This window comes from Gigantopelta aegis, chromosome 14, assembly GCF_016097555.1.
Source record: "Gigantopelta aegis isolate Gae_Host chromosome 14, Gae_host_genome, whole genome shotgun sequence".
Taxonomy (NCBI): Eukaryota; Metazoa; Mollusca; class Gastropoda; order Neomphalida; family Peltospiridae; genus Gigantopelta; species Gigantopelta aegis.
Genome location: NC_054712.1, coordinates 58,546,849 through 58,566,056, shown reverse-complemented (window position 1 = coordinate 58,566,056; position 19,208 = coordinate 58,546,849). Strand labels below are relative to the sequence as shown.

General features: G+C 42.4%; 1 protein-coding gene and 1 long non-coding RNA gene across 2 annotated transcripts in view; both read left to right on the top strand.

The window, feature by feature from the left end:
- The window catches only part of LOC121389365, a 56,433-nt gene extending 41,596 nt beyond the window's left edge, over positions 1–14,837 (top strand). The window contains 11 exon segments of the mRNA XM_041520959.1: positions 616–875; positions 2,493–2,633; positions 4,412–4,474; positions 7,675–7,791; positions 8,857–8,863; positions 9,290–9,296; positions 12,829–12,864; positions 12,867–12,917; positions 13,048–13,100; positions 13,970–14,070; positions 14,707–14,837. Coding sequence (XP_041376893.1) covers positions 616–875; positions 2,493–2,633; positions 4,412–4,474; positions 7,675–7,791; positions 8,857–8,863; positions 9,290–9,296; positions 12,829–12,864; positions 12,867–12,917; positions 13,048–13,100; positions 13,970–14,070; positions 14,707–14,837 — 967 coding nt within the window.
- On the top strand, positions 2,547–7,785 carry LOC121388138. The gene is made up of 3 exons (XR_005959936.1): positions 2,547–2,633; positions 4,412–4,474; positions 7,675–7,785. It is a non-coding gene; the product is annotated as an uncharacterized LOC121388138 (long non-coding RNA).
- Positions 14,838–19,208: the final 4,371 nt, after the last annotated feature.

Genomic DNA, 19,208 nt, shown 5'->3' with positions numbered 1-19,208 from the left:
AGCTATTGGATGTCAAACATTTGGTAATTTTGACATATAGTCAGAGAGAAGAAACCCGCTACATTTTTCCATTGGTAGCAAGGGATCTTTTATATGTACAATCCCACAGACAGGATAGCACATAACACGGCCTCTGATATACCAGTCGTGGTGCACTGGCTGGAACGAGAAATATCCCCAAGTGAAATGCTCTGATAGTAATAAAAATGCTCTATTTGTGTGTGCAAATTGTAAAACAATATATAAAAGGGCAGCTATATTCACCCACAGTGAAGAATGTCCTCTGCTAATGAAAGTATATTTTTATGATTAGTTTATCCTACAAAACACTAAATTTGACTATTATTTTGTTTATCTGTCTGTACTAGCCTAGTTGGTGATGCCTTTTAACAATAAAAAATGAGAAAATATAACATTAAAAATATGTTTATCAAATCTTTATTAAATGTATTATATGTTAATTATAACATGTAAAAGCTACATTGTAACATTGTGGTATTTGTTTTCCAATATTGCCATTCTAACCTTGATTAAATTGCAATACATGTATCCTTTAGTTTTGGTGGTCCAATATTACCTTACAAACCGTTAATTAACTGTACTAACTGTAAACAGGTGTCCACGATATGCTGCCCTGCCTCAGGGGTGTACGCTGGTCACCGACCCCAATGACCGCTGCTGTCAGAAGGCTGAATGCGCTCCCCCAGTCGCCCAAACATCACCGCCAGCTGGCACTGTTCAAACCGGAACCGGAACCGGAACTGGGACCTGCCATGACAAGTTACAGAACTGCTACCTGTACGGCAGTTGGTCGTGCAAGGACCCCTACACGAAATGGGCCAAAGACAACTGTGCCAAATTCTGTGGATTCTGTGGTATGTTGGTTGTATGATATCGAGGGTGGGGTGGACCTTGTTTTTCAGACTGAGGTTCCTTGTTTTGTAATCTGTCCACTTGTATGCCATGGACAGTCTGCGTGAACCTTATTTTAAAATTGGACAACGAAATGTGATGAAATCCTTTCGATTCCATACCGAACTTATTTTACAGTTTCTACGTGATACGGACATTTATTATAAATTTGTAATATTATCTATATGTAATATTTGTATTTTTGCACAGTTCTTTACAATGTGTTTTAATTTAACTGTTGAATATTTTATATAGATGTTGATGATCACATACTGTTTGTATTTACCATAGTTTGATACCCAATAGCCGATGTATTTTTCGTGCTGGGGTGTCGTTAAACATTCATTCATTCATTGCTTATTTTAAAAATAATTTGACATGAGCACTCACCTATAAGACACGCCAATTACCAGAAGTCCAGTGCTACTAAACATTTTGGAGGATTAGAGCTGGGAGTGTTCAGGAAGAGTCGGTTACCACACTGCCGGACCAGTGTGCAGCCCACCTACCCCCCAACATAGAATTTATATGAATTAAAACAAAAACTCAGACCCCTCACCAAAAAAACCCACTGACCCCTCCCACCCCCACAAACCCCCTAGGAAAAGAGGCAACCCCTTCCCCAAAAGATAAACATGAAAAACAAATTTGGTCTTTTGTTGTAAATATGCCCCAGTGACCAGTCCTGTTGTTTTACCCAACCCACATGTTTTCTTCGATGTATCGCAGATGGGTCCTAACGGTACGTAATCCTCTTATTACAAGGTTGGGTATCGCTTATTAAAACTTTTTAAAAATCCATTATCTTAAAAATTCTTGCGTGCATCATATGAATGGTTATTGGATGGATGGGATAGATGGATGGTTGATCGATCGAATGAATTGATGATAAATATAGTTGGCTTAACTAAATGGCCTGTTTGTTTTCTTGGTTGGTTGGATGGATGACTTATTTTCGTGCTTATATCCAATTAAGGTTCAAGCACGCTGTCCTGGGCACACACCTCAGCTATCTGGGCTGTCTGTCCAGGACAGTGGGTTAGTTGTTAGTTGGTTAGTGGTTAGTGAGAGAGAAGAGAGTGTAGTGACATTACACCTACCCATTAAGCCCTTAAGAACTCGTTCTGGGTTGGAGCCGGTACCGGGATGCGAACCCTGTACCTACCAGCCTGTAGTCCGATGGCTTAAAGGCATACTGTCACTGATTTAAGGACCGTATTTCTCTAAAAATGGATAATAACTAAAAATTACATTAATTGTTGGAAACCAACTCTAGCTATCGCATCATCTTAACAGAACCATGATGGAGTGAAATTTATGTCAACCCTCTCGGCAATTTTAGTTTTTGAATTATGGATCATTGCCATAATTCAATTATTTTTACAAAATATATTTAATACATGGTGGTTATGAAGATGGTTGAATAAAGTACATTTAGGGACAAATCAAATTATATTTGTTCAGGTAATACTTTGTTAGACCATTAAATAGGTCAGTGGTCTATGACAATATGCCTTTAACTACTGTGCCACCGAGGCCGGTTGGATAACTGAGTAATTGTTTTCTGTATGTTTGTGAAGGTGGTGCAGTTACTGCTCCATGTCGCGATCTGCTGCCGAACTGCGCCAATTACGGCCATGATGGATGTGTCGGAAACTACAAAGCATGGGCGGAGTATAACTGTCGCAAGTCGTGCGGTTTCTGCGGATCACAAACGCCAGGTACAGATTCCATTCCAATATTTATTAACATGCTCATATACCACTAGGGTTTCAAGCATGTCTGTCACGGGCCCATCCTCTGGATAGCCAGCAGGAGTGGTCCGGGACAGACAGGTACAGATATCAACACAATGTTTGTATTTTATCGCTTCTTCGAGTAGACAAACACAAATTGAGCTCAGTAATGGAGGGATTTCTCCAAGTAGACAAACACAAATTGAGCTCAGTAATAGAGGGATTTCTCCAAGTAGACACACACAAATTGAGCTCAGTAATAGAGGGATTTCTCCAAGTAGAGAAACACAAATTGAGCTCAGTAATAGAGGGATTTCTCCAAGTAGACACACACAAATTGAGCTCAGTAATAGAGGGATTTCTCCAAGTAGACACACAAATTGAGCTCTGTAATAGAGGGATTTCTCCAAGTAAACAAACACAAATTGAGCTCTGTAATAGAGGGATTTCTCCAAATAGACAAACACAAATTGCGCTCAGTAATAGAGGGATTTCTCCAAGTAGACAAACACAAACTGAACTCTGTAATAGATGGATTTCTCCAAGTAGACAAACACAAACTGAGCTCTGTAATAGATGGATTTCTTCAAGTAGACAAACACAAACTGAGCTCTGTAATAGAGGGATTTCTCCAAGTAGACAAATACAAACTGAGCTCAGTAATAGAGGGATTGCTTCAAGTAGACACACAAACTGAGCTCAGTTATAGATGGATTTCTCCAAGTAGACCAACACAAACTGAGCTCAGTAATAGAGGGATTTCTCCAAGTAGACACACACAAACTGAGCTCAGTAATAGAGGGATTTCTCCAAGTAGACAAACACAAACTGAGATCAGTAATAGAGGGATTTCTCCAAGTAAACAAACACAAACTGAGCTCAGTAATAGAGGGATTTCTCCAAGTAGACACACACAAACTGAGCTCAGTAATAGAGGGATTTCTCCAAGTAGACAAACACAAACTGAGATCAGTAATAGAGGGATTTCTCCAAGTAAACAAACACAAACTGAGCTCAGTAATAGAGGGATTTCTCCAAGTAGACACACAAACTGAGATCAGTAATAGAGGGATTTCTCCAAGTAAACAAACACAAACTGAGCTCAGTAATAGAGGGATTTCTCCAAGTAGACACACAAACTGAGCTCTGTAATAGAGGGATTTCTCCAAGTAGACATACACAAATTGAGCTCTGTAATATGGAACGGGTGGTAGGGGTGGTGGGGGTGGCGGTGCCCTTTGCCCTCTCACATTTCCCTTTGTTCAGAAGGCTAAAAATTCAAACTTTTCTTGGGAGAAAATACCCTCAAGCCCCCCCCCCTCCCGCAACAGGTTTAAGCCCTCAAATATATGTATGTATTTTCATATCTCAAACAATTGAATTGACAGTGCCCCCCCCCCCCCCCCCCCCCCCCCCCCCCCCCCCACACACACACTTTCAAATACACTTCGCGGGCTCTGGACAGGACAGGGCATTTTAAAAATAAACCGTTTAAGTGGGCGTGACAACACAAACAGAAACACAGCAAAGCAGAGTTTTTTCCAAGTAGACAAAACGGCCTCTTTTAAAATTAAAAACAAAATTCACTTTTTTTTTCATATTTTCTTGGGGTGCAACTATCCTGCTTTCTCCTTTACTAAGACCCTGATTAGCAAGTGCGATGCTTTTTGTGCCCCGTCGCTTTCTTTTCCTATATGAACATTGTGTTTTATAAAATATTCCTGTATTGGTTAATTATACTGTTCACCGTATATGTTTTTCAGTGCCTGCTACTACAGCACCCCACGTCCCGATTATTGGACACCTAACTCCAGTACCTGGATCAGGTATATAGAATATGAAATTTAAATTACAGATGACAATATATTTTGTATCATGTGGTGGAATTAAAAAATTTTTTATATCCCGTTGCCCTCTTTCCTTTCTCTCTTTCTACTTTCCATCTCATTTCTTCCCCATCTGGCAACTCCTCCTATCTTTCAACTTCATTCGCTAGCCACCTCCACATCCCTGTCCTTGTCTCTCCAATCGCGACAAATGTTTGTCTCTTGTGGTTATTCGTGCCACCCACCTGCCATTTCCCATCAGCTTTAGCTGTGGACTTAGTCTGACCACTTCAGAGAGTTCAGAGCTTACTTCGCAACTGGCATTATTAAGAAACACCTGTAAGCACCTACTATTCTCCATAAATGGGTGGGACAGAGCTCAGCTGACGGGCGATGGGTCTCAGGATTGGTTAACCCTGATGACTTTTTCCCATCCCACGACTGACAGTCAAAGACCATGGTGTATACTGTCCTGCCTATGGGAAAGTAGCCTGTGTGGTGGCATCAGGTCTCCCTCTCTCCCCCCCCCCTCTCTCTCTCTCTCTCTCTCTCTCTCTCTCTCTCTCTGTATGTCTGTCTCTCTTTCTCTCTCTCTGTCGGTCTCTCTCTGTCTGCCTGTCTCTCTTTCTCTGTCTGTCTGTCTCTCTCTCTTTATCTCTCGCTGTCTGTCTCTCTTTCTCTTGTCTGTCTCTCACTCTCTCTCTCTCTGTCTGTCTGTCTCTCTCTGTCTGTCTCTCTTTCTCTCTCTGTCTGTCTGTCTCTTTCTCTTGTCTGTCTCTCACTCTCTCTCTGCCTGTCTGTCTGCCTATTTATCTTGTCTGTCTCTCACTCTCTCTCTGTCTCTGTCTGTCTCTTTCTCTTGTCTGTCTCTTTTTCTCTCTCTGTCTCTGTCTGTCTCTTTCTCTTGTCTGTCTCTCTTTCTCTTGTCTGTCTCTTTCTCTTGTCTCTCTCTCTCTGTCTCTGTCTGCCTATCTCTTTCTCTCGTCTGTCTGTCTGTCTCTCTCATTCTCTCTCTCTCTCTCTCTCTCTCTCTCTCTCTCTCTCTCTCTCTCTCTCTCTCTCTCTCTCTCTCTCTCTCTATCTCTATCTCTCTCTCTCTCTGTCTCTCTCTCTCCGTCTGTCTGTCTCTTTCTTTTGTCTGTCTCTCTTTCTCTTGTCTGTCTCTTTCTCTTGTCTGTCTCTCTTTGTCTCTGTCTGTCTCTTTCTCTTGTCTGTCTCTCTTTCTCTTGTCTGTCTCTTTCTCTTGTATGTCTCTCTTTTTCTCTGTCTGTCTGTCTGTCTCTTTCTCTTGTCTGTCTCTCACTCTGTCTCTGTCTGTCTGTCTGTCTGTCTCTTTCTCTTGTCTGTCTCTCACTCTCGCTCTCTGTCTGTCTCTTTCTCTTGTCTGTCTTTCACTCTCTCTCCGTCTCTGTCTGTCTGTCTCTTTCTCTTGTCTGTCTCTTACTCTCTCTGTCTGTCTGTCTCTTTCTCTTGTCTGTCTCTCTTTCTCTTGTCTGTCTCTCTTTCTCTCTCTGTCTCTCTGTCTCTATCTCTTGTCTGTCTCTCACTCTCTCTCTGTCTGTCTGCCTCTTTCTCTTGTCTGTCTCTCACTCACTCTCTCTCTCTGTCTGTCTCTTTCTCTTGTCTGTCTCTCACTATCTCTGTCTGTTGGTCTGTCTCTTTCTCTTGTCTGTCTCTCTTTCTCTAGTCTGTCTCTTTCTCTTGTCTGTATCTCTTTCTGTCTCTCTTTCTCTGTCTGCCTGTCTCTTTCTCTCGTCTGTCTGTCTCTCTCTCTCTCTCTGTCTCTCTGTCTCTCTCTCTGTCTCTTTCTCTTATGTCTCTCTTTCTCTTGTCTGTCTCTCTTTCTCTCTCTGTCTCTGTATGTCTGTCTGCCCCTTTCTCTTGTCTGTCTCTCTTTCTCTTGTCTGTCTCTTTCACTTGTATGTCTCTCTTTTCTCTCTGTCTGTCTGTCTCTATCTCTTGTCTGTCTCTCACTCTCTGTATCTGTCTGTCTGTCTGTATGTCTGTCTCTTTCTCTTGTCTGTCTCTCTTTCTCTTGTCTGTGTCTCTATCTCTCTCTTTCTCTGTCTGTCTGTATCTTTCTCTTGTCTGCCTCTCTTTCTCTTGTCTGTCTCTTTCTCTTGTCTCTCTCCTTCTCTCTCTGTCTCTGTCTGCCTATCTCTTTCTCTCGTCTGTCTGTCTGTCTCTCTCTCTCTCTCTCTCTCTCTCTCTCTCTCTCTCTCTCTCTCTCTCTCTCTCTCTCTCTCTCTCTCTCTCTGTCTCTCTCTCTGTCTGTCTGTCTGTCTGTATGTCTGTCTGTCTCTTTCTTTTGTCTGTCTCTCTTTCTCTTGTCTGTCACTTTCTCTTGTCTGTCTCTCTTTCTCTCTGTCTCTGTATGTCTGTCTATCTCTTTCTCTTGTCTCTCTCTTGTCTGTTTCTTTCTCTTGTATGTCTCTCTTTTTCTCTCTCTGTCTGCTTGTCTCTTTCTCTTGTCTGTCTCTCACTCTCTCTGTCTCTGTCTGTCTCTTTCTCTTGTCTGTCTCTCACTCTCGCTCTCTGTCTGTCTCTTTCTCTTGTCTGTCTTTCACTCTCTCTCCGTCTCTGTCTGTCTGTCTCTTTCTCTTGTCTGTCTCTTACTCTCTCACTGTCTCTGTCTGTCTGTCTCTTTCTCTTGTCTGTCTCTCCCTCTTGTCTGTCTCTCTTTCTCTTGTCTGTCTCTTTCTATTGTCTGTCTCTCTTTCTCTCTCTGTCTCTGTCTGTTTGTCTGTCTGTCTCTTTCTCTTGTCTGTCTGTCTTTCTCTTGTCTGTCTCTTTCTATTGTCTGTCTCTCTTTCTCTCTCTGTCTCTGTCTGTCTGTCTCTTTCTCTTGTCTGTCTCTCTTTCTCTTGTCTGTCTCTTTGTCTTGTCTGTCTCTCTTTCTGTCTCTGTCTGTCTGTCTCTTTCTCTTGTCTGTCTCTCACTCTCTGTGTCTGTCTGTCTCTTTCTCTTGTCTGTCTGTCTTTCTCTCACTCTCTGTCTCTTTCTCTTGTCTGTCTCTCACTCTCTGTCTGGCTCTTTCTCTTGTCTGTCTCTCTTTCTCTCACTATCTCTGTCTCTGTCTGTGTGTCTCTCTTTCTCTTGTCTGTCTGTCTGTTTTTCCCAAGTGTCGAAACACTCATGTTGATATATGCTGAGGTGTCGTCAAACAAACAAACATTCCTTTCCTTTCATTTCCTATACAGGTAATCAGAACTGCCGAGATAAACTAACAACGTGCCACACGTACACCCAGGATGCTTGCCACGACCCTTACCTTCAATGGGCCAAGACCAACTGTGCCAAGTACTGCGGTTTGTGCGGTGAGTAATTAGATAGCGGAAACAGAAAGGGGGGTGGGGGGGGGGGGGGGGGGGGGGGGGGGAGGCGGTAGAGAAGGGTGAGGAATGGGTTGAGAGGGATGGGGATAAAGGATATTATCTCGCCTTCATGTAAAATTCTTTAATCCCATTGGTTGTTTGCCGTTGGACAAATCCCTTATCCCCCTGTGGGCGGAGCCAAATTCTCTTATACCCCGTCTGTAATTTCCAACAGTTTCCAGCCGCCCCAGTTAATGCTAAAGCAATAATTAGATTATAAATAACATTGATAATCAACCAAGTATACATAATTAATTTTATTTTTACTATAAAATACACTATTTCAATACTTTTAAAAGCTGCAATGTTGAACTCGGCCACCTAATTACGGTCGTGGTGTTATTGTATTAATGCGCGATTAGCAACAGTTGTTGTTGTTGTTTTGTTTTTTTAATATTTTTATTTTTTTACTACATACATTTCTAATAAAAAAAAAGTGTTTTTTATTTTTGTTATTAATATCTGTTTCAGACAATTTCGTATTACAAACATTTGAAGTTAAAAACTCGTTTATCGATGGAACTATTTTTCGTCACTGGCAAGTGGTTTCGTTCGCGTCCGCGTGGTACGGCTCCGTTAATAAATTGTTAACAATTATTTTCTGGCGTTATTTTGATTATTTGGCTATATGGTTTAACATGTCGGCAAGATAAATTCGTTGTAGAAGCATCTCTCGGGGTATATGGCTTTTTATGTACCCTCTGTGTGCTCTTTTACCCCCTCGCCTTCGGCTCGGGGTAAAAGAACACACAGAGGGTACATAAAAAGCCATATACCCCTCGTGATGCTTCTACAACTTATAATATACACCTGAAACATTCTGAATATCTCAACATGCCACTTGTACACCCAGGACCAGGACGCTTGCCGAGATCCGTGAATCTGTCTGTATTATTTCAGCAATAAGGTGACACTTGGCTCAGTAGATCCGTGAATCTGTCTGTATTATTTCAGCAATAAGGTGAGAGTTGGCTCAGTAGATCCGTGAATCTGTCTGTATTATTTCAGCAATAAGGTGAGAGTTGGCTCAGTAGATCCGTGAATCTGTCTGTATTATTTCAGCAATAAGGTGACACTTGGCTCAGTAGATCCGTGAATCTGTCTGTATTATTTCAGCAATAAGGTGACACTTGGCTCAGTAGATCCGTGAATCTGTCTGTATTATTTCAGCAATAAGGTGACACTTGGCTCAGTAGATCCGTGAATCTGTCTGTATTATTTCAGCAATAAGGTGAGTCTTGGCTCAGTAGATCCGTGAATCTGTCTGTATTATTTCAGCAATAAGGTGACTCCTTGGCTCAGTAGATCCGTGAATCTGTCTGTATTATTTCAGCAATAAGGTGACACTTGGCTCAGTAGATCCGTGAATCTGTCTGTATTATTTCAGCAATAAGGTGAGAGTTGGCTCAGTAGATCCGTGAATCTGTCTGTATTATTTCAGCAATAAGGTGAGAGTTGGCTCAGTAGATCCGTGAATCTGTCTGTATTATTTCAGCAATAAGGTGACACTTGGCTCAGTAGATCCGTGAATCTGTCCCTATATTCGCCTATCTTCAACCTTCTCCCAGGTTCCTCTTCTTCTCTCCTTCAGATCCCGTTTTTCCCCCCTTTTTCGCCTTTCCCTTCGTAGAAGAACCCATCGGTAAACCCATTCTCCCTTTTGTTTTTCTTTTTTTCCTTCACCTCTAGACACATAGTCCCCCTTTCCTTTTGACTTTGCTGGTTTTCATAATCTCCCACTTTTCTAGACCCATTAAGAACGTCCTTTTTGACTTTTCTGTTTTCATACTTCTTTCACTTTCTAGACACATAGTGAGAACGTCCCTTTTGACTTTCCTGGTTTTCCCCCCTCTGTTCTGATCTAGACACCAGTGAGAACGTCCCTTTTGACTTTGCTGGTTTTCATAATCGTCACTGATCTAGACACATCCCCTTCCCTTTTGACTCCCCTGGTTTTCGCCCCTCAGTCTTTCTGATCTTTCCTTTTCTTCCCTTTTGACTTTCTCTTTTCATTCTTCACTGATCTTCACATAGTGAGAACGTCCCTCTTTGACTTTGCTGGTTTTCCCTTCTCTCCTTCACTGATCTAGACACACAGTGAGAACGTCCCTTTTGACTTTGCTGGTTTTCATCTTCTCCTCTTCTTTCCCCCCCCTAGTGAGAACGTCCCCTTTTGACTTTGCTGGTTTTCATAATCTTTCACTGATCTAGACACATAGTGAGAACGTCCCTTTTGACTTTTTGCTGGTTTTCATCTTTCTCTTTCACTCTTGCCCCCCACACAGTGAGAACGTCCCCCCCCCTTTGCTTTTTTTCATCCTCTTCCCTTCTCCACAGTTTTCCTCCCTTTTCTTTGCTTTTTCATTCTCTGTCCCTTTCCCCCCCTCTTTCCCTTTTGACTTTGCTGGTTTTCTCAGTCAACTGATCTAGGCACCCCCTCCTCCTTTTTCCTTCTTTGCTGGTTTTCATAATCTGTCCACAGATCTCCTCACATAGTGAGAACGTCTCTTTTGACTTTGCTGGTTTTCATGATCTCCTTTGATCTCCATCCGTCCCTTTTCCCTTTGCTCTTTTCATAATCAGTCACTTATCTTTCCCCCTAGTGAGAACGTTCTTTTTCCCTTTGCTCCTTTTCATAATCAGTCCCTGATCTAGACCTTTCCCCCTTTTTCCCTTTTCTTTGCTGGTTTTTCATAATCAGTCCCTGATCTAGGCACATAGTGAGAACGTCCCTTTTTGACTTTGCTGGTTTTCATCTTCAGTCACTGATCCCCCCACATAGTGAGTTCTTCCCTTTTGACTTTTCTCCCCCTTTTCCTTCTTTCTTCCCCTCTTTTTCCTCCCACATAGTTCCCCCGTCCCTTTTCCCTTTGCTTTTTTCATAATCTTTCACTTCTCTTTCCACCTCCTTGAGAACTTCTCTTTTGACTTTTTCTTCTTTTCTGATCAGTCACTTTTCTTCTTTCTTGTAAGAACCTCCCTTTTTCTTTGCTGGTTTTTTCCCTCCTTTCTAGACACATAGTGAGAACGTTCTTTTGACTTCCTGGTTTCTTAATCTTTTCTTGATCTAGGTCTTCCTTAGTGAGATCGTTCCCCCCCCCTTTCTTTCCCTTCCTCACTTTCTCTTCCCTCCCTTTTCGTTTCTTTTTCTCTTCAGTCCCCTCTCCTCCCCCTTTCTCGTCCCTTTTCTTTCTTTTTCTATCCCCTTCTTTTCTCTTCCATTTCCCCCCTCCCTCTTTCCCTCTTTTTGTTTTTTTCTTCTTTTTTTCCTCCTTTTTTTTTCTTCCTCCTCTTCTTTTTTCTCTTTGCTCCTTCCTTCTGTTTCTTTCCTTGTTTTTCTCCCCCCCCTCCCCCCCCCTTCTCCCTTCTTTCTTCCCTCCTTTCCCTTTTTCCTCCACTGATGTCCCACTCCTTCCCTTCCTCTCCTTCCTTCTTTCTCCCTTCTCTATTTCCCCTTTTCTCCCTTTTGCCGTTGCTTTTCCCCCTTTTCCCCTCCTGATCCCTCCTTTTCCCTCCCTTTTTTTCCTCCCCTCCCCCCCCCCTTTCCCTTTTTTTCTCTTCTCTTTTCCTTTCCGCCCCCCCCCCTCCTTTCCTCCTTTGGGCGCTCCCCTTCCTCCCCCCTTTCCCTTCCTTCTCCTTTTCTTCCCCCTTTTTCCCCCCCCCCCTTTTTCCTTTTTCCCTTTCCTGTTTCTTTTCCCTCTCTTGCTTTACTTCCCCAGATTTCTTTCCCTCTTTTTTCTTTTTTCCTTCCTTTCTTTCTTTCCCTCTTCGCCCCCTCTTTTTTTCGTGGACTTTTTTCGTCCCCTTCTTTTCACCCCTTCCTCCCCCTTGTCTTTTCCCTTCTCTCTTTCTCCCTTTTTCTTCTTTTCTTTCTCCTTCTCTTTGTTTGCTTTTTCCTCTTCGTCCTCTCTTTCTCTCTTTCTGTCCTCCTCCCCCTCCTTTTCTCTCTCTCTCTTTTTTGCCCTCTCTCTCTCCCTTGTCCTCCCCACTCTTTCGCTTTTCTTTCTTTTTCTTTCTCCCTCTCTTCTCTCTCTTCCTCTTCTTTTTTTTTCCTCTTCTTTCTTCTCTCCTCTCTCCTCTCTCCTCTCTCTCTCTCTCCCTTCTCGCTCTCTCTTGTCTCTCCCTCTCTGTTTTTCCCCCCTCTCCTCTCTTGTGTCTCTCCTTCTCTCTTTCTCTTCCTCTCTCCATCCCTCTTCTCTTTCTTCTCTTCTTTCTCTCCCTCCCCCCTTCCCCTTTTCCTCCCTCTTTTCCTTTCCTTCTTTTTTTTCTCTCCTTTCTCTCTTTTTCTCTCCCTCTCCTCCCTTCTTCTCTTTCTGTCTCTCTCTCTTCTCCCCCCTTCTTTTCCTTTCTCCCCCCCTCGTTTCTCCTCTCCCTCTCTCTGTTCCCTTCCTTCCTTTTCTCCTTCTTTCTCTCTCTCTCTCTCTTCTCCTTTCTGTCTCCCCTCTTTCTCCTCTCTCTCTTCTCTTTCTTGGGGGGGGGGTGGGGCGGGCTAGCCTTAGGTATACCACACACCGTGACTTTGAAAAAGAGCGTTTTGATATGGTAGGGGACAATGGTTAAACTTTATTATGTTTATGTTAAGTTAAATAAAGTAAGGGATTGTTAAATGTTGTCATAATAAATCTCTTAGACATTAGTTGCCTATACTTTTGGAGCTTTTGAGAAAATTCCTTTGATGAACGTTTCGAAAGACAAAATTGCAAGAACAACTTTGTTTGTAATCTTCTCATGAATTAATTTTATGTTCGATTTTCTCAAAAGCCCTAAAAATGGAGTTAGGCAATTATAAATCTTAAAAAAACGAAAGAAAAAAAGAGGCCTAACGCTGATTCATGTTATCCTTATATTTGTGTATCAATTCACGACATGCTGTGCTTAGTATATACCTTAATTCCTCTTTTGTTTGGGGAAAGAAATCCAATGGGGGTGCAAATCAAACGTACAACCCCGGTACCTTACACTTTTATTTTGCACATACAGACAACTGGCTGCTACTACAAAGGAACAATTCACAGGACAGCAGCGAAAAGTGGCAGGATGGCTGTGAATACAACTGCACGTGCAACCCCGTTCACCTTGGACAAACGGATACTACACATGCATAAGACGGGGGACCTCCACTTGCGCTCCACTACCTTTCATAATTTCTATTGCATGTGTGCATATTATGTTCAATGTTAGAATCTCTTAAACTCACAGCTCATCCAGGTTTGTAGATGGGGAGGGGTTGGGTGGTGTGATATTAATGTAATGTAGTGACAGAAACAAGACTCCTAACTCCTTGTGGGGGCGGGACGTAGCTCAGTGATACAGCGCTCGCTTGATTCGCGATCGATCTAGGATCGATTCACGTCGGTGGGCCCATTGGGCTATTTCTCATTCCAGACAGTGCTCCACAACTGGTGTAACAAAGGCCCTGGTGGGTACTATCCTGTATGTGGGATGGTGCATATAAAAGATCCCTTGCTGCTAATCGAAAAGAGTAGCCCAAGAAGTGGCGAAAGTGGGTTTCCTCACTCGAGTGTGGTACTTAACCATATGTCCAATGCCAAATAACTGTTAAATAAAATGTGTTTCAAGAGTGTGTCGTTAAATAAAACAATTCCTTTCTTCCTCATTCCTTGTATAACCATAATTTATTATGTCTTCATCTCTGTCTCTTTCTGTGTCTGTCTTTTTCTGTCTCTGTCTCCGTATCCTGGGTTTAAATACTACACTCCTGAAGATGTCAACAGTTGCTTAACCAAACATTAAGAATTTTACCCAGTAGTTTTTGACAGAAACTTTATGTTTATCATCTGTCTTAGTGTGTATGTCTGTCTGTGCATCTCTGACTCTTATATTTGTCTCTCCCTTTTTCTGTCTCTACCTTTTTTTGTGGCTGGCTGGCTGTCCAAACATGCGCCATGATAATGTAAAAGATGATGATGATGATGGTGATGATGATGATGATGATAGAACAATTATTATCAAAGTGGAATGGTGGTAATGCTGCACGTGGTGGTTATCAAGGTGCTAATGGTTATGATGATCAATGATAAATGATGATGATATATAATGATTATTCCAATCACAATAATGATGATGATGTTAATGAACGTATGTATTGTGTTTTGTGCAGATGTCAGACGTTCAGCAACCTGCCAGCGGGCTGTACTCTGAAGAAAGCTCCTGGAGAATGCTGCGCGAAACCAGACTGCACCGCTCAACATGTTGGAACAGGTAAATATCGCAACTGTCAAAGGTGCTGGTATGTGCTTTCCTGCTTATGATAAATTCAAACAAATGACATTTTGACTCGTAAAGAATTCTGTGCTAAAACAGACTAAACCAGACTGTACCGCTCAACATGTGGGAACAGATATTTATGTCAGTTTCCAATGGTGTCGGGTGCCATCCCTCCCAATAGCCAATTATTTTCTTGTATTTATCACATTTTACGGGGCGGGACGTAGCCCAGTGGTAAACTGTTTGCTTAATGCGCAGTCGGTCTAGGATCAATCCTCGTCGGCAGGTACATCATTTCTCATTCTATCCAGTGCACCACGACTCGTATATCAAAGGCCATGGTATGTGCTGTACTGTCTGTCGGATGGTGCATATAAAAGATCGCTTGCTACTAACGGAAAAACATTAGCAAGTTTTTCTCTAAAAACTGACCATATGTTTAACATCCAACAGCCAATAATTAAACAAAAACAAACTTTCTTTTCTCTCCTTTGAATTTCAGCTCATTCATTCCCAATCTAACAACTCCTGCTATCTTTCAACTTCTTTCTCTGTCCACCTCCACATCTCAGTCCTTGTCTTCCCAACCGCGACAACCTTGCAGTGTATATGTGACGTATCTCTTTTCAGGAGGCACGGGGACCGGCTGTATGTACAAGGGGAAGGTCTACCACCAGGGCCAGAAATGGAGTGACGGCTGTGACTTCACGTGCACGTGCACGGACGAGAGCAGGTCCAAGTACCAGTGTCGACAAAAGTAAATATCATGTTTAAAATTAGGGTCCATATCCATGGGGTCGGTACTGGGTGTGCCCATCTGATCACCCCCACGAACTTACCCCAGGGTAATAAAAGAATCGAGTGCTTAACACATGTATATCATCAATATCAACTTATTACTTGTAATGTGTGTGTGTGTGTGTGTGTGTGTGTGTGTGTGTGTGTCTGTTTCTGTCTGTTTGAGTGGGTAATATTCCTTTTAGCTGATTTGGTGATTCTGGAGTAGATTGTCTTGTATGCAATACAAGTTAGTGATGATTTATTATCTATCAAAGGCAACTCGTTTTATCTTTGCCATGTCTGTTAAATGTATATATGATAATGCTACCGTTGGCATCTGTAAAAAAATAATGTTTGTGAAAACAATTTGTGCGTATACCGCGACTTGTGGATGGGTGCAAACGACATGAAATTAATATACACGCGATTTGTTTTCCTGGTTTACAGTAATATCAATGACAAAACCGTTATCCACGATGAAAACTCTGCACAATGTAGTCGAATGGACATTTGGCTAAATAGCAGTTGAATCTCTATCTAGTGCCTCATATATAGGAGGACAGCCACTCCCGAGGCGATCCTTTACTGAACAGAATAATGTCATCGTTCCCTCACTTCTCAAAAGAGGACTGCCACTCACATACTAGCTTAGTTTACTTAATCAAAACTAGCACTGGGCAGTTTATTGACATAAATACATATGTGAGGACACGCTTCCTGCTTATGTTTTCATAATGCTGATACAGTTTTAATTCATGAGGTTTTCATAAAATTATATTATACTCAACAAAATAATTTAAGGGCCAGTAGATTTTTAATAATTATTTGCTAATACTTATTAATAACGGCGTCGGTGGGGCCATTGGGCTATCTCTCATTCCAGATGCCGTGGTATGTACTATCCTGTCTGTGGGATGGTGCATAAAAAAGATCCCTCTGACGCCATATAACCATAAATAAAATGTGTTGAGTGCGTCATTAAATAAAAAACACATTTCCTTCCTTCCTTACAACGGAAGAAGGCGAATATTTTGTACTATATTTATAGAAAAATACGGAAAATACCTATTGGCCCTTCATTTATTACATTTTGTCGAATACGGTATGTGTAATACGCACAAATAACAGTGGAGTGAATACGGTATGTGTAATACGCACAAATAACAGTGGGGTGAATACGGTATGTGTAATACGCACAAATAACAGTGGAGTGAATACGGTATGTGTAATACGCACAAATAACAGTGGGGTGAATACGGTATGTGTAATACGCACAAATAACAGTGGGGTGAATACGGTATGTGTAATACGCACAAATAACAGTGGAGTGAATACGGTATGTGTATACGCACAAATAACAGTGGAGTGAATACGGTATGTGTAATACGCACAAATAACAGTGGGGTGAATACGGTATGTGTAATACGCACAAATAACAGTGGGGTGAATACGGTATGTGTAATACGCAAAAATAACAGTTGGGTGAATACGGTATGTGTAATACGCAAAGATAACGGTGGGTATAATTTCATTAGGGTCAGTGTTTTTGCCTTAAGTTATATTAATAAAACTTATTTAAGACTGATTATTTGTTGTACTTTTTCATTTTAACTCATTTGTGGTTGGTGTAGAGTGAATATTTTTCGTTTAAATTAAAAAATATATATATATTATTAATGGAATTTATATTTATATTTTGTTCTGTGACACAATTACGAAACTACAAATATGGCATTTTTATTCCATTTCTTCCCATATAAGCCCCAGTCTCACATACACGATACCCCGAATGTCGAGGAATATACACGATCCCATGTAGCCCCAGTCTCGCATACACGATACCCCGAATGTGCAGGAATATACACGATCCTATGCAGCCCCAGTCTACACGATACACGTCTCACATACACGAATTATACCCCGAATGTCCAGGAATATACACGATCCTATGCAGCCCCAGTCTCACATACACGAATTATACCCCGAATGTCCAGGAATATACACGATCCTATGCAGCCCCAGTCTCACATACACGAATTATACCCCGAATGTCCAGGAATATACACGATCCTATGCAGCCCCAGTCTCACATACACGAATTATACCCCGAATGTCCAGGAATATACACGATCCTATGCAGCCCCAGTCTCACATACACGAATTATACCCCGAATGTCCAGGAATATACACGATCAGGAATATACACGATCCTATGCAGCCCCAGTCTCACATACACGAATTATACCCCGAATGTCCAGGAATATACACGATCCTATGCAGCCCCAGTCTCACATACACGAATTATAGCCCGAATGTCCAGGAATATACACGATCCTATGCAGCCCCAGTCTCACATACACGAATTATACCCCGAATGTCCAGGAATATACACGATCCTATGCAGCCCCAGTCTCACATACACGAATTATACCCCGAATGTCCAGGAATATACACGATCCTATGCAGCCCCAGTCTCACATACACGAATTATACCCCGAATGTCCAGGAATATACACGATCCTATGCAGCCCCAGTCTCACATACACGAATTATACCCCGAATGTCCAGGAATATACACGATCCTATGCAGCCCCAGTCTCACATACACGAATTATACCCCGAATGTCCAGGAATATACACGATCCTATGCAGCCCCAGTCTCACATACACGAATTATACCCCGAATGTCCAGGAATATACACGATCCTATGCAGCCCCAGTCTCACATACACGAATTATACCCCGAATGTCCAGGAATATACACGATCCTATGCAGCCCCAGTCTCACATACACGAATTATACCCCGAATGTCCAGGAATATACACGATCCTATGCAGCCCCAGTCTCACATACACGAATTATACCCCGAATGTCCAGGAATATACACGATCCTATGTAGCCCCAGTCTCACATACACGAATTATACCCCGAATGTCCAGGAATATACACGATCCTATGCAGCCCCAGTCTCACATACACGAATTATACCCCGAATGTCCAGGAATATACACGATCCTATGCAGCCCCAGTCTCACATACACGAATTATACCCCGAATGTCCAGGAATATACACGATCCTATGCAGCCCCAGTCTCACATACACGAATTATACCCCGAATGTCCAGGAATATACACGATCCTATGCAGCCCCAGTCTCACATACACGAATTATACCCCGAATGTCCAGGAATATACACGATCCTATGCAGCCCCAGTCTCACATACACGAATTATACCCCGAATGTCCAGGAATATACACGATCCTATGCAGCCCCAGTCTCACATACACGAATTATACCCCGAATGTCCAGGAATATACACGATCCTATGCAGCCCCAGTCTCACATACACGAATTATACCCCGAATGTCCAGGAATATACACGATCCTATGCAGCCCCAGTCTCACATACACGAATTATACCCCGAATGTCCAGGAATATACACGATCCTATGCAGCCCCAGTCTCACATACACTAATTATACCCCGAATGTCCAGGAATATACACGATCCTATGCAGCCCCAGTCTCACATACACGAATTATACCCCGAATGTCCAGGAATATACACGATCCTATGCAGCCCCAGTCTCACATACACGAATTATACCCCGAATGTCCAGGAATATACACGATCCTATGCAGCCCCAGTCTCACATACACGAATTATACCCCGAATGTCCAGGAATATACACGATCCTATGCAGCCCCAGTCTCACATACACGAATTATACCCCGAATGTCCAGGAATATACACGATCCTATGCAGCCCCAGTCTCACATACACGAATTATACCCGAATGTCCAGGAATATACACGATCCTATGCAGCCCCAGTCTCACATACACGAATTATACCCCGAATGTCCAGGAATATACACGATCCTATGCAGCCCCAGTCTCACATACACGAATTATACCCCGAATGTCCAGGAATATACACGATCCTATGCAGCCCCAGTCTCACATACACGAATTATACCCCGAATGTCCAGGAATATACACGATCCTATGCAGCCCCAGTCTCACATACACGAATTATACCCCGAATGTCCAGGAATATACACGATCCTATGCAGCCCCAGTCTCACATACACGAATTATACCCCGAATGTCCAGGAATATACACGATCCTATGCAGCCCCAGTCTCACATACACGAATTATACCCCGAATGTCCAGGAATATACACGATCCTATGCAGCCCCAGTCTCACATACACGAATTATACCCCGAATGTCCAGGAATATACACGATCCTATGCAGCCCCAGTCTCACATACACGAATTATACCCCGAATGTCCAGGAATATACACGATCCTATGCAGCCCCAGTCTCACATACACGAATTATAC